This window comes from Carcharodon carcharias, chromosome 7 (genome assembly GCF_017639515.1).
Source record: "Carcharodon carcharias isolate sCarCar2 chromosome 7, sCarCar2.pri, whole genome shotgun sequence".
In the NCBI taxonomy this organism is placed as follows: Eukaryota; Metazoa; Chordata; class Chondrichthyes; order Lamniformes; family Lamnidae; genus Carcharodon; species Carcharodon carcharias.
This window is the reverse complement of record NC_054473.1, coordinates 35,480,524-35,495,159: the sequence shown is the minus strand read 5'-3', so window position 1 is coordinate 35,495,159 and position 14,636 is coordinate 35,480,524. Positions and strand designations below refer to the sequence as shown.

The 14,636-nt window shown below is 40.1% G+C and overlaps 1 protein-coding gene across 2 annotated transcripts in view; it reads left to right on the top strand.

The window, feature by feature from the left end:
* LOC121280394 (FYVE, RhoGEF and PH domain-containing protein 3-like) overlaps window positions 1–14,636 on the top strand; it is a 201,035-nt gene that overhangs the window by 163,397 nt on the left and 23,002 nt on the right. For both annotated transcript variants that reach the window (XM_041192347.1, XM_041192345.1), the window contains exon 15: window positions 693–755. In XM_041192347.1, coding sequence (XP_041048281.1) covers window positions 693–755 — 63 coding nt within the window. The remainder of the gene's footprint in view (window positions 1–692; window positions 756–14,636) is intronic.

Below are 14,636 nucleotides of genomic sequence, written 5' to 3'. Positions count from 1 at the left end.
CTAATGCAAGCCTTTCTTTTTCCTATTCCATATACCTTCATATTCTCCAATAATCTCCTTTTATGTCTTGTCAAAAGTGACAAATCAGGTGGGAATAAAACAACAGTAGACATTGAAATTCTAGGTGAGTGTGGCAATCTACCTAAATGAAATGAGAGAGTTGGTGGAATTGTTAGCAACAAATGTGCCCTACACTCTAATTAATGAACGTCAAAACATATCAAAATTTCTTTCAGATTTCGACTTGCCATTCATTAAACTAAAGCTTCTTTTAAAAAAAACCTGTCTCCATTTCTAGCTGCTGCAACATACAACCATTTGCTTGTTACAGTGACTATTCATCAAAGATGTAAGCTGCCATACCTATACTCTTCATCATGAAGTTAACAATGATCAATTATAACAACACCTTGCATTTATGCCTGACCTTCAGCATATTGCATAAACTACATGGTTTGCATTTTTAAAAAGTACTGCAAAGCAAGTTAATGATCACCAGCTTTTAGTTTTCCTGCTCCTTCCCACCCATTCCATTTGTGGCTCAGTGTACAGTTTTTTGATGGAACTTATGTGAAGCAAATTGGGATATTTTTCCATGTTTAAAATGCTTTCTAAGTGCAAGCTATTGTACAATTCTCAAAGGATTGGCCTTTCACTGGTATATTTGTTAAAATGACTGTTCTCTTTCATAGGTGCCAGGTGCAACTTGTGCTGAATCCAATACAGGAGGAGACTTCTCCAGTCCATCTGCTTTTGTATGTGATCATTAGTTATTCAGATTGCTGTTTAAAGTGTACTTCTGGGACATGTGCAAGAGCCTATGAATACTTTATTCCAGAAAATGAGAACTAAACAGTCGTTTTGAATCTGTTATTACATCTAAATGATTTTATAAGGTTTAACAGAAACTGTTGAAAATTGCATTGAATACTTATGGATTTAATTATGCTACTAGATCAACTGTAGCATTGCTGACTACTAGTTGGCAGTTACTGTCCAATCTATATGTAATTTTCTCTTGTTCCCTTCTCTCTCATGCTCAGAGTCTTGGGTTTGAACTGGTGGGCAGCATGGCGGAGTTTTGTGCTGGTGACCAAAAGGCTCCAAACAAGAGCTGTCATGGGTAGGGATAGGGATTCTAGGCCACAGGGTAAATTTTCCAATGGTGAATGCAAAACACCAGTTGTAGAGAAATCTGATTGGGAAGGCCTGAGGAAGAGTGGTGACAGTAGGGTATGTCTCCTTAGAGCATGCGGGAAGAAGAAGGAAAGACTGATGGATGGGAAGGAAAGTATGCTTGGAGTAGAAGGGAGAGAAAGAAGGAAAAAGGTGGGAATGAATGAGTTCTCTGGATAGGAACTGCAGGAGTGAAAGGGCAAGGTGGTGCCAAGCAAACACAATTCATAAACTGATCACTGTGTTATTTGGTAGCCAGTCTTTAACTGTACTGTGACAAATATGAACAATGTACTTTTCAGTTATAAAATAAAATTGTAAAGGTTGACATGGAGCATTAACAAAAAAGTTACAAGGAAGTAGATTTATGAGCAGAAAGTGACTGATCCACACAAGATTTTTATATATAGAATTATTGAATTCATTAACAATGAATGAATTGATACAGTTGCTGAGGTGAGCAGCTTAGCATTTAACCTGACCTATGAAATGGCTTCCATATCTTTTATCAGACTGTTGCTCAAAATAGATTATCTGTTGATTCCTTATAACAATTCCTACTAGAAATATTGCTCAATTAAAATATTTACAATTAAAATGTGCTTTTGAACTTTCTTCCAAAAGCTAAGAAATTCTGGTTAGCTGTAATAGTGAATGAAGAAACTGTATTCCTCTGGTGGCAGACATTTCAATCCATTATTAATTGTTTAATGAGCAAGTAATTAGATTCATGCGCAATGAACTGTTGGAAAAGTAATCCATGATTGGTTAAGCAGTGACTGGTTTCAGATGATCTCCTACCAGGTAGGCAATACATATATACTTCTGGATGACAATTCAAAAACAATGAAAGTGCTTCTCGGGGAGGGGGTTGAGCTGATTTATATGTGGCTGTAAGCCGAGCTGTGGAGTACACAACACATTATGGGAGGCCAAGTGGGAATAAGAGAATTCACAAAACTAGCACCAGTGCTGTTCTTTCAGCTTCCTGACAAGGGCAGACTTCGTATCCACCAGCATGTGGAAAGTGTTTTTTTTTTAAAAAAACCCAAAATAAATGGACAGCAACCAACAAAAGGATGATAATCACGATTACTTATAACTGCTTTTAAAACTGTGCTACACGTGTAAGTTCCTCTGAGAGGAAGAAACTAAGCCAGGACTTGTTTTGACAGGAAAGCACAGCAGTTTTTTGATCCTCTTCCTCTGGGGGTCAGTATAAGTTTTTCTAATTCAATCGCAAAGGTTCCTGTCCTTCTGATGAACACCCACAATGGTTCAAAGTAACAACAGCCATTCTACTGTCAACACCAAGTACTTTGTGATGCATCATTTAAATGATGATGTGACAATCCTGTGGTCACTGGTTCAAATCGCAGGACAGCTGACATTTTCATCTGTTAAGTACTACTGTGATTCATGATTTCAGTTAGGCCACTAGGTGGGAAGAACTGGGGAGGAAGATCTGATCCAATTCATTTCATCCCACAGTAAACCTGCCTTGTAGGCTCTGAATGGAAATGATTAAAATCAGTGTTGGAGTTTGTTCTCTTACCAACATTCCTGACTGAGGGAAGCTGGATGAAAGCTCTTGAGAGGAGATTTGTACATTGTGTGGCAATATTTGAAGTTACCAATTTTATGTATTTGTAGTACATTAAATCTAAATGCTTATTCTTTCTATAAATTTACAGTTAACATCCTGGCGCTTCATGCCATACAGATGAGCAATTTTAATTGGAATGTAGCTTTCTTGTTCTAATTTGATGAGGTAACTGATCATAGGATGCAAATCATAGGATGCATATATCTCTAAATTTCGAATGGTTAGAGTTATTCATTTGTAGTGTATATCATTTCTGTTTAAGGGTGATTCGATCTATAACAGTTCTGGACCTTCAACAAACTGCAGCTACTTAGATGGGAAGGGAAATCTAAGTAGTGCTTTCTCCACAAATTGCTTCTTTTTCAAATCTTGTGATCTCTCTTCTCTCTCGATTCTTATCTTTCTCTTTTTCTCATCCATTAACCAGTAAATCAGCACATTTGTATGGGCCCAGATTTTACTGTATTACTATTTTCGCGGTTGTCAGCACACACCATTATTATGGGATGAAATTGATGGCAACTTCTGGTGCCCACACAAGAGCAGTTAAACATAGAAAATAGGACATTACTGTCACTACTCCTCCACAGACTATGCTGTTGCACTCTTCACCAATTGAATCTGCAACAGAAATCACCATTATGGTGTGAACTTAGGCTAGTTGCCCACTGGGTCAAACTAAAAACTAGTGAAAAACTGCAAAAGGAAATGTTTGTCAGGCCAGGCAGCATCTGTGCAGAGACAAACAGTTAATATTTCAGAACTGAAAAAGGTTAGCGATGGAAGAGGTTTAAACAAGTACAGAGGGATAGAAAGGGGTGGCGGGAAGAGAGGAAAGGAAAGTTTTGTGGTAGGATGGAAGACAGGAGATTAAATGACAAGGAATGGTGGTACACAGCAAAAGAATATGGTAGTGTGTCAAGAAACAAAAGAGGAGGCATAAATGGAAATAATAGCATCATCACCAACTACTGTCATCTCAAATTGTTGAACTCTGTGTTGAGTCCGAAGTTTCAGTGCCTAATGGAAAGTTAAGGTTCTGTTCCTTGAGCTTGCTTTGAGTTTCATTAGAACGGTGTAGAAGGCCGAGGTCAGAGTAGAAGTGTGGCCTGTCATTTTATTTCTCTGCTCCATTTTTAAAACAGAAACCTGTCAAATGAAGCTTATTTTTTTATTCACTCATGGGTTGTAAACTGGATTCGAAATTGGCTGTGTGGGAGAAGACAGAGAGTGGTAGTGGATGATTACTTCTCAGACTGGAGGTCTGTGACTAGTGGTGTGCCTCAGGGATCTGTGCTGGGATCATTGTTGTTTGTTGTCTATATCAATGATATGGATGATAATGTGGTGAATTGGATCAGCAAGTTTGCTGATGACACTAAGATTGGAGGCGTTGTGGACAGCGAGGAAGGCTTTCAAAGCTTGCAGAGAGATCTGGACCAACTGGAAAAATGGACCAGAAAATGGCAGATGTAATTTAATGCGGAAAAGTGTGAGGTGTTACATTTTGGAAGGTCAAACCAAGGTAGGACATACACAGTAAATGGTAGGGCACTGAGGAGTGCGGAGGAACAAAGGGATCTGGGAGTTCAGAGACATAGTTCCCTGAAAGTGGCGTCACAGGTAGACAAGGTTGTAAAGAAAGCTTTTGGCATACTGGCCTTCATAAATCAAAGTATTGAGTATAAGAGTTGGGATGTTATGGTGAGGTTGTATAAGACATTGGTGAGGCCAACTTTGGAGTATTGTGTGCAGTTCTGGTCGCCTAACTACAGGAAGGATATCAGTAAGATTGAGAGTGCAGAGAAGATTTACTAGGATGTTGCCGGGTCTTCAGGAGTTGAGTTACAGGGAAAGATTAAACAGGTTAGGACTTTATACCTTGGAGCATAGAAGAATGAGGGGAGCTATGATAGAAGTTTACAAAATTATGAGGGGTATAGACAGAGTAAATGCGAGTAGGCTCTTTCCACTTAGATTAGGAGAAATAAACATGAGAGGACATGGCTTTAGGGTGAAAGGGGAAAGGTTTAGGGGGAACTTCTTCACTCAGAGAGTGGTGAGAGTGTAGAACAAGCTACCATCTGACGTAGTAAATGCGGGCTCACTCTTAAGTTTTAAGAATAAATTAGATACATGGATGGGAGAGGTCTGGAGGGTTATGGACTAGGTGCAGGTCAATGGGACTAGCGGAATAATATTTCAGCACAGACTAGAAGGGCCAAATGGCCTGTTTTCTGTGCTGCAGTGTTCTATGGTTGGCTAGCATTATTGCCGTTGTTCAGAGCATTAAGAGTCAGCCACATTGCTGGAGTCACATGTAGGCCACATCAGGTGAGGTTGGCAGATTTCCTTCCCTAAAGGACAGTAGTGAACCAGATGGGTTTTTATGACAATCGACAATGGTTTCATGGTCATTATCAGACATTTAATTCCAGATATTTGTTGAATTCAAATTCCACCATCTGCCATGGTGGGATTCAAACCCGGGACCCCAGAGCATTAACCTGGGTCTCTGGATTACTAGCCCTGCGACAACACCGCTACACCACTGCCTCTGCAATGCAAAGTTGAAATCTTAAAGAATTTTAATATGGTATGTTGTGGAGCGTTGCATAGTAAACCATCATGTTCTGTATCTCACTTGGGAAAAGTGTTCACAACTTTTTTGAAAGTTTAAACTGTATAAAAATCTTTAATTTCTATCAGGATCAAGATAGACATATCAATAAGTGCCCATTTTTGTATGGAATGGAGTGTTTGTGTTTAATGTGAGCAATTTTAAAAATTTTAAATCTGAGAGCTCCAGTCCTTTTCAAAATGTTTAAAACTTAGCTACCATATAAACTATAAATAAATGTCCCTGTACAATTCTGTGTTGTCATAGTTTCCTGTTATGATAGATGGCAAATACATGGTTATTATCTGTTCCTTTGTCTGGTGCTTCAGTGCTGGTGGTGTTCATTTGACTGTTACTTGTCCGCATTTCTGCTCTACTTCATTTTTTTTAACTAATGGTGCATTGAGGAGAGGAAGATGTGTCCATGTTCCCCATGAATTCCCTAGCAGTGTACAAGAGGAAAGGGCATGTATGAGCAACTTTCTTATTCAATAACAGTTTATTGAAGCAAGGAGAATACTCCAGAGTGTTTTTTTCTGTGTTCAATCTCATTTGCTAGCTTACAGGCTTAATTTTGATTTTATGAACATCTAGATGTTACAGGTTCTAAAGTTCTAAAAGTTTTAGACATTTTCGAATGAAACAACATGCTTTGTAACTTCGAGCAATCTCTTGGTGCTCTAATGTCAAAATGAGGTAATCTCATTTGGAACTGAAATATGTCACCATAATGGAAGCAGTATTTCTCCACTGAAATATCATATGCACTTATGATGTTGTCTTGAAGTAAGATTGATATTTTTAAGTGGTGTTCCTATTTAAAGGTTATCAATGCTGCAAATCCGTTTTCAAGGGCACAATCAAAGTAGAATTTCTGACAAACAAGTCAATTTTCTTAACCAGCATTCAGATATTGCAGTGGTAAAATCTGAAAATTATGTTTAATCTAAATTGATGCAAAAAGTAACAAGTTACAATAAAATTTGAAAGGGTGAAGCTGAAGCAAAAATATTTAATGCCAACAGAAACCAGCAGTGCGCACACGATTACAGCTGTGACTATATTACACTGCTGATCTCAGAATGAGCAGGGAATGTGAAGGATAACCAGCAGCATTTTTACATGGCCTGGATGCAGGCTGCCTGGTTTCTGTCAGAAGAGAGTTCCGTGTAAATGCAAATCTGCTTTCCTGATACACAATTTCTAACATTTTGAGCACATAGCCAGGCAATTTTTTTTCTCCCCAACCTCCTTTTTAAACCTAGCTTCTCTATTCATGATCTCAAAATCTAGCAGGGTGGAGCTGGCCTCCCCAAGGGATGTCAGACCGCTTTACTTTAATGTATTCAACTTGCACCTGTTTGAAGGGTTAACCTGCATATTTTGTGTTGATGCACATCCAGAAGCACTGTGCATGATGCAAAAGTGGCAATTAAATGCACCCTAATGTTGTGCAGAGTCAGCAATGACTGCATTTAAAAAAAACCTTTTAATGTAGGAAAAAACTCCCAAAGTGCTTCACAGCAGCTTGATATTAAAAATTGACGATGAACCAAAGAAGGAATATTAGGACAGATGACTAAATGTTTAATCCAGCCGGCCACTTTTCAAGGTAGTCTTAAAGGAGGTAGAGCAGTGGAAAGGTTTAGTTCGGGAGTGAATATCAGAGCTTGGGCATTGAGATAGCTAAAGGCATGGTTATCAATGGTTGGGAAATTGGGTATGCACAAGTGGCCAGCACTGGAGAAATGTAGAGATCTCTGAGAAGGTAACTGATATAGGGAGGGGTCAGACCATGGAGGAACTTGAAAACAAGGATGAAAACTTTAAACTTGAGGTGGTGGTGAACTGGAAGCCAATGTAGGTCGGCAAGCAGCGGGCTGATAGGGGATGGAGATGATGAGAGTTAGGATACAGGCAGTATCCTCAGGTTTACGGAAGATGAAAGGTGGGAAATTGGCCAGCAGAGCACTGGAATAGTCAAGTCTGAAGGTTCCAAAAGCACTGATGTGGATTTCAGCAGATCATCAAATCATAGAATATACAACACAGAAAGAGGTCACTTACCCACTAAGTTTGCACAGGCTCCTTTGAAGAGATTAGTTGGTACCCCATTCTTCCCTGCAAGTATTTTTCTTTCATATATCTCTCCAATTCTCTTTTGAAAGCTATAATTGAATCTGTATCCAACACCCTATTCAGGTAGTGCATTCCAAATCCTAACTAGATATTCCGTAAAAAAAAATTTTCCTCATGTCTCCTCTAGTTCTTTTGACAATCACATAAAATCTCTGCCCTCTGGCTATTGACCCTTCTGCCATTGGAAACATTTTTAGAAACCTTCATGATTTTAAACATCTCTATCAAATTTCCCCTTAACCTTTGTTTTAGATGAACAACCGCAGCTTCTGCCATCTATCTACATAATTAGTCCTTCATCACTGGAACCATTCTAGTAAATCTCTTCTATGCACTTTACAAAGCCTTCATGCCCTTTCCAAAATGTGGTGCCCACAACTGGGGCCAAACTGGTGGGGTTGAGGCAGGGGCGGACACAGGTTATCTTATGGAAGCGCAAGTGGGTGGTCTTTCTGTTGGAGAGGATATGGGATCAGAAACTCGGTTCAGGGTCAAATAGGTTGTTAAGTTGCAAACAGTCTAGTTCAGCATCACGGATGGAATTTATGTCCAAGAAACAGAGTTGGTGGCAGAGGCTGATAATGATGGTAATGTGAGATTTGCTGATAAAAGCCATGCTGGTTTAGATAGGACAGGTGATGGAAAGTATAGCAATGAAGGCAATGTTATTACACTTCTCACACAGATTTCTTTCAACTTACAGGGCCGTCAGTTTTTTTTTATTCTTTCATGGGATGTGGGTGTCACTGGCAAGGCCAGCATTTATTACCCATCACCAATTTCTCTTGAACCCATGTGAGTTGAAAAGTTTAAATGTACATAAACTTTAAAATAATTATCTGTATAGGTCATGAACTTACAAATATGGAAAAGTAAAAATCCATGGACTGCTAACTGACTAATCCATAGGGCAGAATTTTCCGTCAGCAGGGGGCAGGACCCGCACGCCGACGCCTAAAATGACGTGGAACTCCTGACATCACCCCGTGTCATTTACATTTTCAGGTTGACAGGGGCACAGCCGAGTTGGCTGTCAATGGCCTATTAAGGCCATTAAGAAACCAATTCAGCAACTCCTTTATTAAAAGTTTCAAAACAGAGCTGAACTCCCTGAGGCAGCAGTTAGCCTCAGAGATCTGTGTGCTCTTCCACGTGCATGCGCATAACAGCACAGTCCCTGCTGAGGGGATCCACCACCACCCCCCCCCAACCCACACAGGGAGCGCATAGCACTTCCTGGCAGACGTCACGCTGGGCAGGTCTTAATTGGCTTGCCCATGTAAAATGGTGGCACGCCCTCAACTGGGGCCCCCAACCGGGAGTCCGCTCATGCCTGCTCCTGCTCTTCCCCTCCATCCCCAACAGGGAAAATTTTTCCCATAATTCCATAATGTCGTCCAGCTGGGTGGGACCGCACTCGCCTTGTTCCATTCTTATCCATCTAATCATAACCAGAGAATCACAATCAATGGCATTTCTTCCAACTCCCACACTGGTACTCTGGTGCCTTCCAATGATTTATCCTTGACTCCTACAATTTCTCATCCATATGATGTCCTTCAGTGACATCATCCGAAAACATAGTGTCAGTCTCCATGTGAATGCTGGCATTACCCAGCTCTACCTCTCCACCACCCAACTCGACTTCTTCACTATCTCTCCAGCACTGGATGGACAGAAATTCCTCCAATTAAATATTAGGAGGACTGAAGCCATTGTCTTTGGTCTCTGGGACAAACTCCACTCCCTCCCCATCAACTATGTCCCTCTCCCTGGTAACTGTCTGAGGCCCAACCAGATTTTTCTCAACTTTGGTGTGTCATATTTGATCCTCAGATGAACTTTTAACCACATACCTGTGCTGGCTGTAAGGCCACATATTTCTACCTCTGCAACTGTGCCCCATTTTGGCTCTTGAGCTGCTGATGCTCTCATTCATGCCTTTGTTACCTCCAGATTTGACTATTTTAACACACCCATGGATAACCTCCCACATTCCACCCTTTGTAAACTTGTGGTCATCCAAAACTCTGCTCCCTATGCCCCAACTTGCACCAAATCCTGTTCACCCATCACCCTTCTGCTTACTGACCTACACTAGGTCCCAGTTAAGAAATACTTTGACTTTAAAATTCTTGCCCTTGTTTTCAAATCCCTCCATGGCCTGCCACCTCCCTATCTCTGTAATCTCCAGCAGCCCTATAATGCTCCACGATATCTGCACTCCTCTAATTCTGGCATCATGAGCATACCCAAGTTTTTTTCCCTTAGTGAATAGGCTAGCAGTGTTGGATGAGCACATGAACATTGCATTGCTATGGGTTTGCAAGTCCTGTTGTTACAAAAAAGTTTTTAACAAAAGTTACAAAAAATTGCTTTTTGCACTTGTGTAAGAATAATGAGCTGTCTGGTGGTATGTATGATTGGATTCATCCTCATGATTCACTTTGTCTATGTATGTATGGACTCCCCGAGACACACACAAGTGATGTCCCTTTATACCCTACCTTATCTATGACTGATTCTGCACAACATGAATTGGCCAAACGGTTGAGCAAGTTGCTTCAACCAGTTTTGACCAAGTTTTCAACATACGCGGTGGAGGATTCCTTCACCTTTGCAAAGACCATACAGGACTTGCCTATCGACGGTAATGCTGTGTCCATGTGCTGGTTTGACATTGCTAGCCTGTTCACCAGTGTACTGCTCAAGGAAGTCATAGATATTTGCACCGCGTCAGTATATCATGGCGATCTAGATGTGCCACCATTGTCTGAATCTATATTCACTGAACTTATGAATTCGGCAACTCGTGCAGTTGAGTTCGGTTTTAACAACACCGTGTGTGCCCAAATAATTGGTGTTGCCATGGGATTCCCTCTAGGCCCAGCTCTCGCAAACATCTTCGTTGGCTCCCATAAGAAATGTGTCTTTGATGGAATGACACCTAACCTCCTACCCTCTGCGTATTTCTGATATGAAGATGATATGTTTGCTCCATTTGAATCCACGGTTGCATGTAAGAATTTCCTTATTGCACCTTAACAGGTTCCATCCTACACTCAAATTAGCCTTTGAAATCAGGTCCCTCTCCTCAATGTGCTAGTTGAGAAATCTGCCAGTGGGTTCTTTATTCTGCCTATCACAGGCCTACCTTCACTGGTCAATATACACGTTGGGGTTCCACACGCTATAAGATTGGTTTTGCTGGCAACCTTATAAATAGAGCCTTAGCCATTTGCTAACTTTGCAAGTTTGATGCTGAAATAGGACACATCAAAGCGATCCTGCAAGATAATGGCTACCCTAATCAGATTATTGCTCGCTTTATATAATGCAAACTCATGAATGCGACTAAGGTCACCATTTTCAGTCCTGAAAAGTGGCCAGTCTACCTCAGATTACATTGGAAGGGTAAGGTGTCTCAAAAATTTGAGCAGCAGGTGAAGCTAGCCCTCACTGAAAGCAAGCATTGCAGATGCAGCAAGCAGTTAGGAAAGCAAATGGTATGTTGACTTTCATTGCAAGAGGATTTGAGTACAGCAGCAGGGATCTCCTATTGCAGCTGTATAGGCCCTTGGTAAGACCACATCTGGAGTATTGTGTGCAGTTTTGGTCTCTTTATCTAAGAAATGATATACTTGCCATAGAGAAAGTGCAGTGAAGGCTCACCAGACTAATTCCTGGGATGGCAGGACTGTTGTATGAGGAAGATTGGGTCGACTAAGCTGTATTCACTGGAGTCCAGAAGAATGAGAGGGGATCTCATTGAAATGTATAAAATTCTGACAGAGCTGGACAGACTGGATTGCAGGGATGATGTTTCCTCTGGCTGGGAGGTGGTCTAGAACAAAGGGTCACAGTCTCAGAATACAGGGTAGGCCATTTAGGACTGAGATGTGGAGAAATTTCTTCACTGAAATGGCGGTGAACCTGTGGAATTCTCTACCACAGAAGGCTGTGGTCACTGAAAATATTTAAGAAGGAAATAGATTTCTAGACAAAAGGCATCAAGGGTTATGGGGACAGAGCAGGAGTATGGTGTTGTGATAGAGGATCAGCCATGATCATATTGAATGGTGGAGTAGGCTCGAGGGGCTGAATAGCCTACTCCTCCCAATTTCTATGTTTCACACTGTCACTATGCCATAGCAACATGAGTGGCAGTCATCACTACCAGGATGCTGCCGCCAAGCCAAAAAGACATTCTGCCTATCACTAATGCGTAATGTGGTATATGAATTTCAGTACTGGTGTGATGCCAGGTTTGTAGGCTGTACGTCCCAAAGACTGGTGAATTGTAGCAAACAGCACATCCCTTAGGCTGTTTGCAACAAGCAAAGCACTGACCATACCCAACCAGCCTTGCTTGCAAAACTCAGAACATAGAATCACATCTAATGTTTGGCACTGCAATTCGACAGTACTTGCTAAACAATCCTGATTGTGCTAAGAATTGCACTGACAATTAATTTAAGATTATCATTCGAGCTTGTGGTGTGGCTACATGCTAGAAGCTACTTATATTCACACACAGGGCCCTGTCCTTTGCAAACAAAAAGAATATGTCCACGCATTGTGCCTTTTTCAACTAATCAAAAGCTTGAGGACAACCATTCCCTGGTTCATTCCCCATGGCAATGACTGTCCAATCAGAGTCGACCTGCCTGGTTTGAATTTAAACAAAACCTTGGCAGTTAATTGTTCCTTGGTGCATTCTCCACAGCAACACCTCTTGCCAACCAATCAGCACTCTCTTCTCATGCAGTTTAAACTCTTTAGAATTGGTATTCTTGCAGATCTGTCCCAATGAGCGTGAAGTGAAAAGTTTCAACAGCATGAATCTTTTTATTCAGCAGTACTCCATTCCTGTGCTACAAAAGGACTATTTATACATCTAGTGTAGTTCACTGGGCCACATTGGATCCAGGTTCATTGCTACTGAGTTCAATGATATCTGCCATGATTTGCTATGATTCATTTTCCTCCCTCAGAGTGGAAAGAGGAACATTTATCAGCAATGCAATTGTTAGAGAAATTTGAGTGAGAAAACACCAGGCTCTGCCGTGATGCCTCTGGGCTCAGCTAGTGTCTCGAGGCTGCCACAGGAAGAATGTCACATGGCCATAATGCCTGTGGAATCTTACTTGGGGCCCAATGCCTTTGCATGAAAAGGGGAGAAAATTGTTGTGAGAAGAAAGAAAAGCAGCAAGGTTATTAAAAAAGAGGAAAGATACCTACAACATGGTTCATGAAAGCCAAATAGATTTCCTCCTTTCTAGCTTGCAATGACTAAGCGCACATGTATTAATCTTATAAAGTGCTATAGTGAAACATTTATGTTAACAGAGTTGGATGTAGAGATTTTGAGATTTTATCAATGCTCTGGGTCAGTAAATATTTTTTGGCAGTGCCAACGTTGTACTTATGAATAATAGAAGGCTAGAGCTAAATCAGTGTTCTATTCTAATTATAGTCACAGTCATTCCTTGCAAATAAAGAGCTGGCAGTATCTTGCATTGCTACTTTTGCTGAATTGCATATTCAATGTTATATTTTTAATTGAAATTGGGACAATAAGCTACTGGATTCGCCATCTGGAAGAAAAAAGCAGGTTTTGCAGATCATTATTCCACACTGTTAAAGATTTCATCGGATTAAGATTGTATTCTAGGATTCTGTATACTGTACCTTGTGTAAAATAAGTAAATCAATTGATGAATAACAATTAAAATCAAACTTCACATTCTTTTCAATTAGCAACATCCATTCTCAACTTTATGGGCATTTTATTTATTTTAAGAAGTTGGATGTTTGATCATTTTGGACGTAGCTAGTACTTTGCCTTTTAAACAAAAGCTAACAAGCAGCACATTATTGAGTAATCTAGTACAGTTGTAAAAATAATGGCCTTGCTTCCAGATTGTAAAATTGCATGTGGTTAGGACAATTGAGGCATCGACTGCCATTATGAGGGAATAGAACAGTGGAGACATCTAGTGGTTAGAAACAGGCCAATATAATTCTCAGTTTTACAAAGGATAGCAAATGGAGGCAATTACAGACCAGTTAGTCTTTCTTCAGTACCGGTTAAAATATAATGGAAAAATATGAAAATAATGGAATTAATTATTCAGGATAAATTTAAGGATGACTCATGCAATTACCTAGTAAACAGCAGCCAAAGTAGACTCAAAGGGAAGATCTTACCTGATCAAACTCCTCAACTTTTTGTGGAAGTGGTATTCCAGAATTAGTATCAGAGATGTACTTTGGAATTCTCTGTCATATGATGTACTACATTTCCAAAAAGCATTTAACAAAGTTCTGCATGAAAGGCTATTGCTTAAGATCAAGTAGTAAGGGTTTAGAATGAAATCTGGGAAAAGATTAGGAATTAGTTGGGTGGAAAGCATTGGAGTTAAGTTTGGAGAAACATGGAGTGGGATTGGTGTTGGGCCTTGCTGTTTCTAATTTACACTTGCAATCAGGCTTCTGAATTCAACTCAAACTGATCAGATTTGCAGATTAAAGTCCACCCCTGATAATTGCCCAGAATGCTATGCCCCCAAAATGTTTGAATTATGCAATAATTTGAATGAATCTATCGTAGTAAAACGGCACATGACTTTTTAAATGCATTTCAGGATTATTGAGTAATATGAATTAAACATTTTTGCATTAATAGTTGTAGATTACATTTCGGCCAAAAGGATTATTTGATTCTGATCAATAAAATGAACCGAACAAAACTTATGCGGCCAAAATAATGCAGATAAAACTTCATTTGCAAAGTTATAAGTTCTGCATATATGAAGAAAAAATAAGTGGTACAAGTATTTGGTAACTGAGGTTGAAATCGCTAAGGATGAAGTGAAAGACATCTAAAGATTGTAGTGGACATGTTGAATCACTGCGAGACACAATGAATAAAGCAACTCAAATGTTGAACAATAGATCAAAAACAGTAACTTTCAAGTCAGAAGGACTTGAGCTCAAACATTGGCTGGAACACCTTGAGTGCTGTGCCTCATTCTGGTCATTGAGATAGAAAGAAAACACTCAAGTTCCAATAGTTGCTTCAGAGAAGTGCCA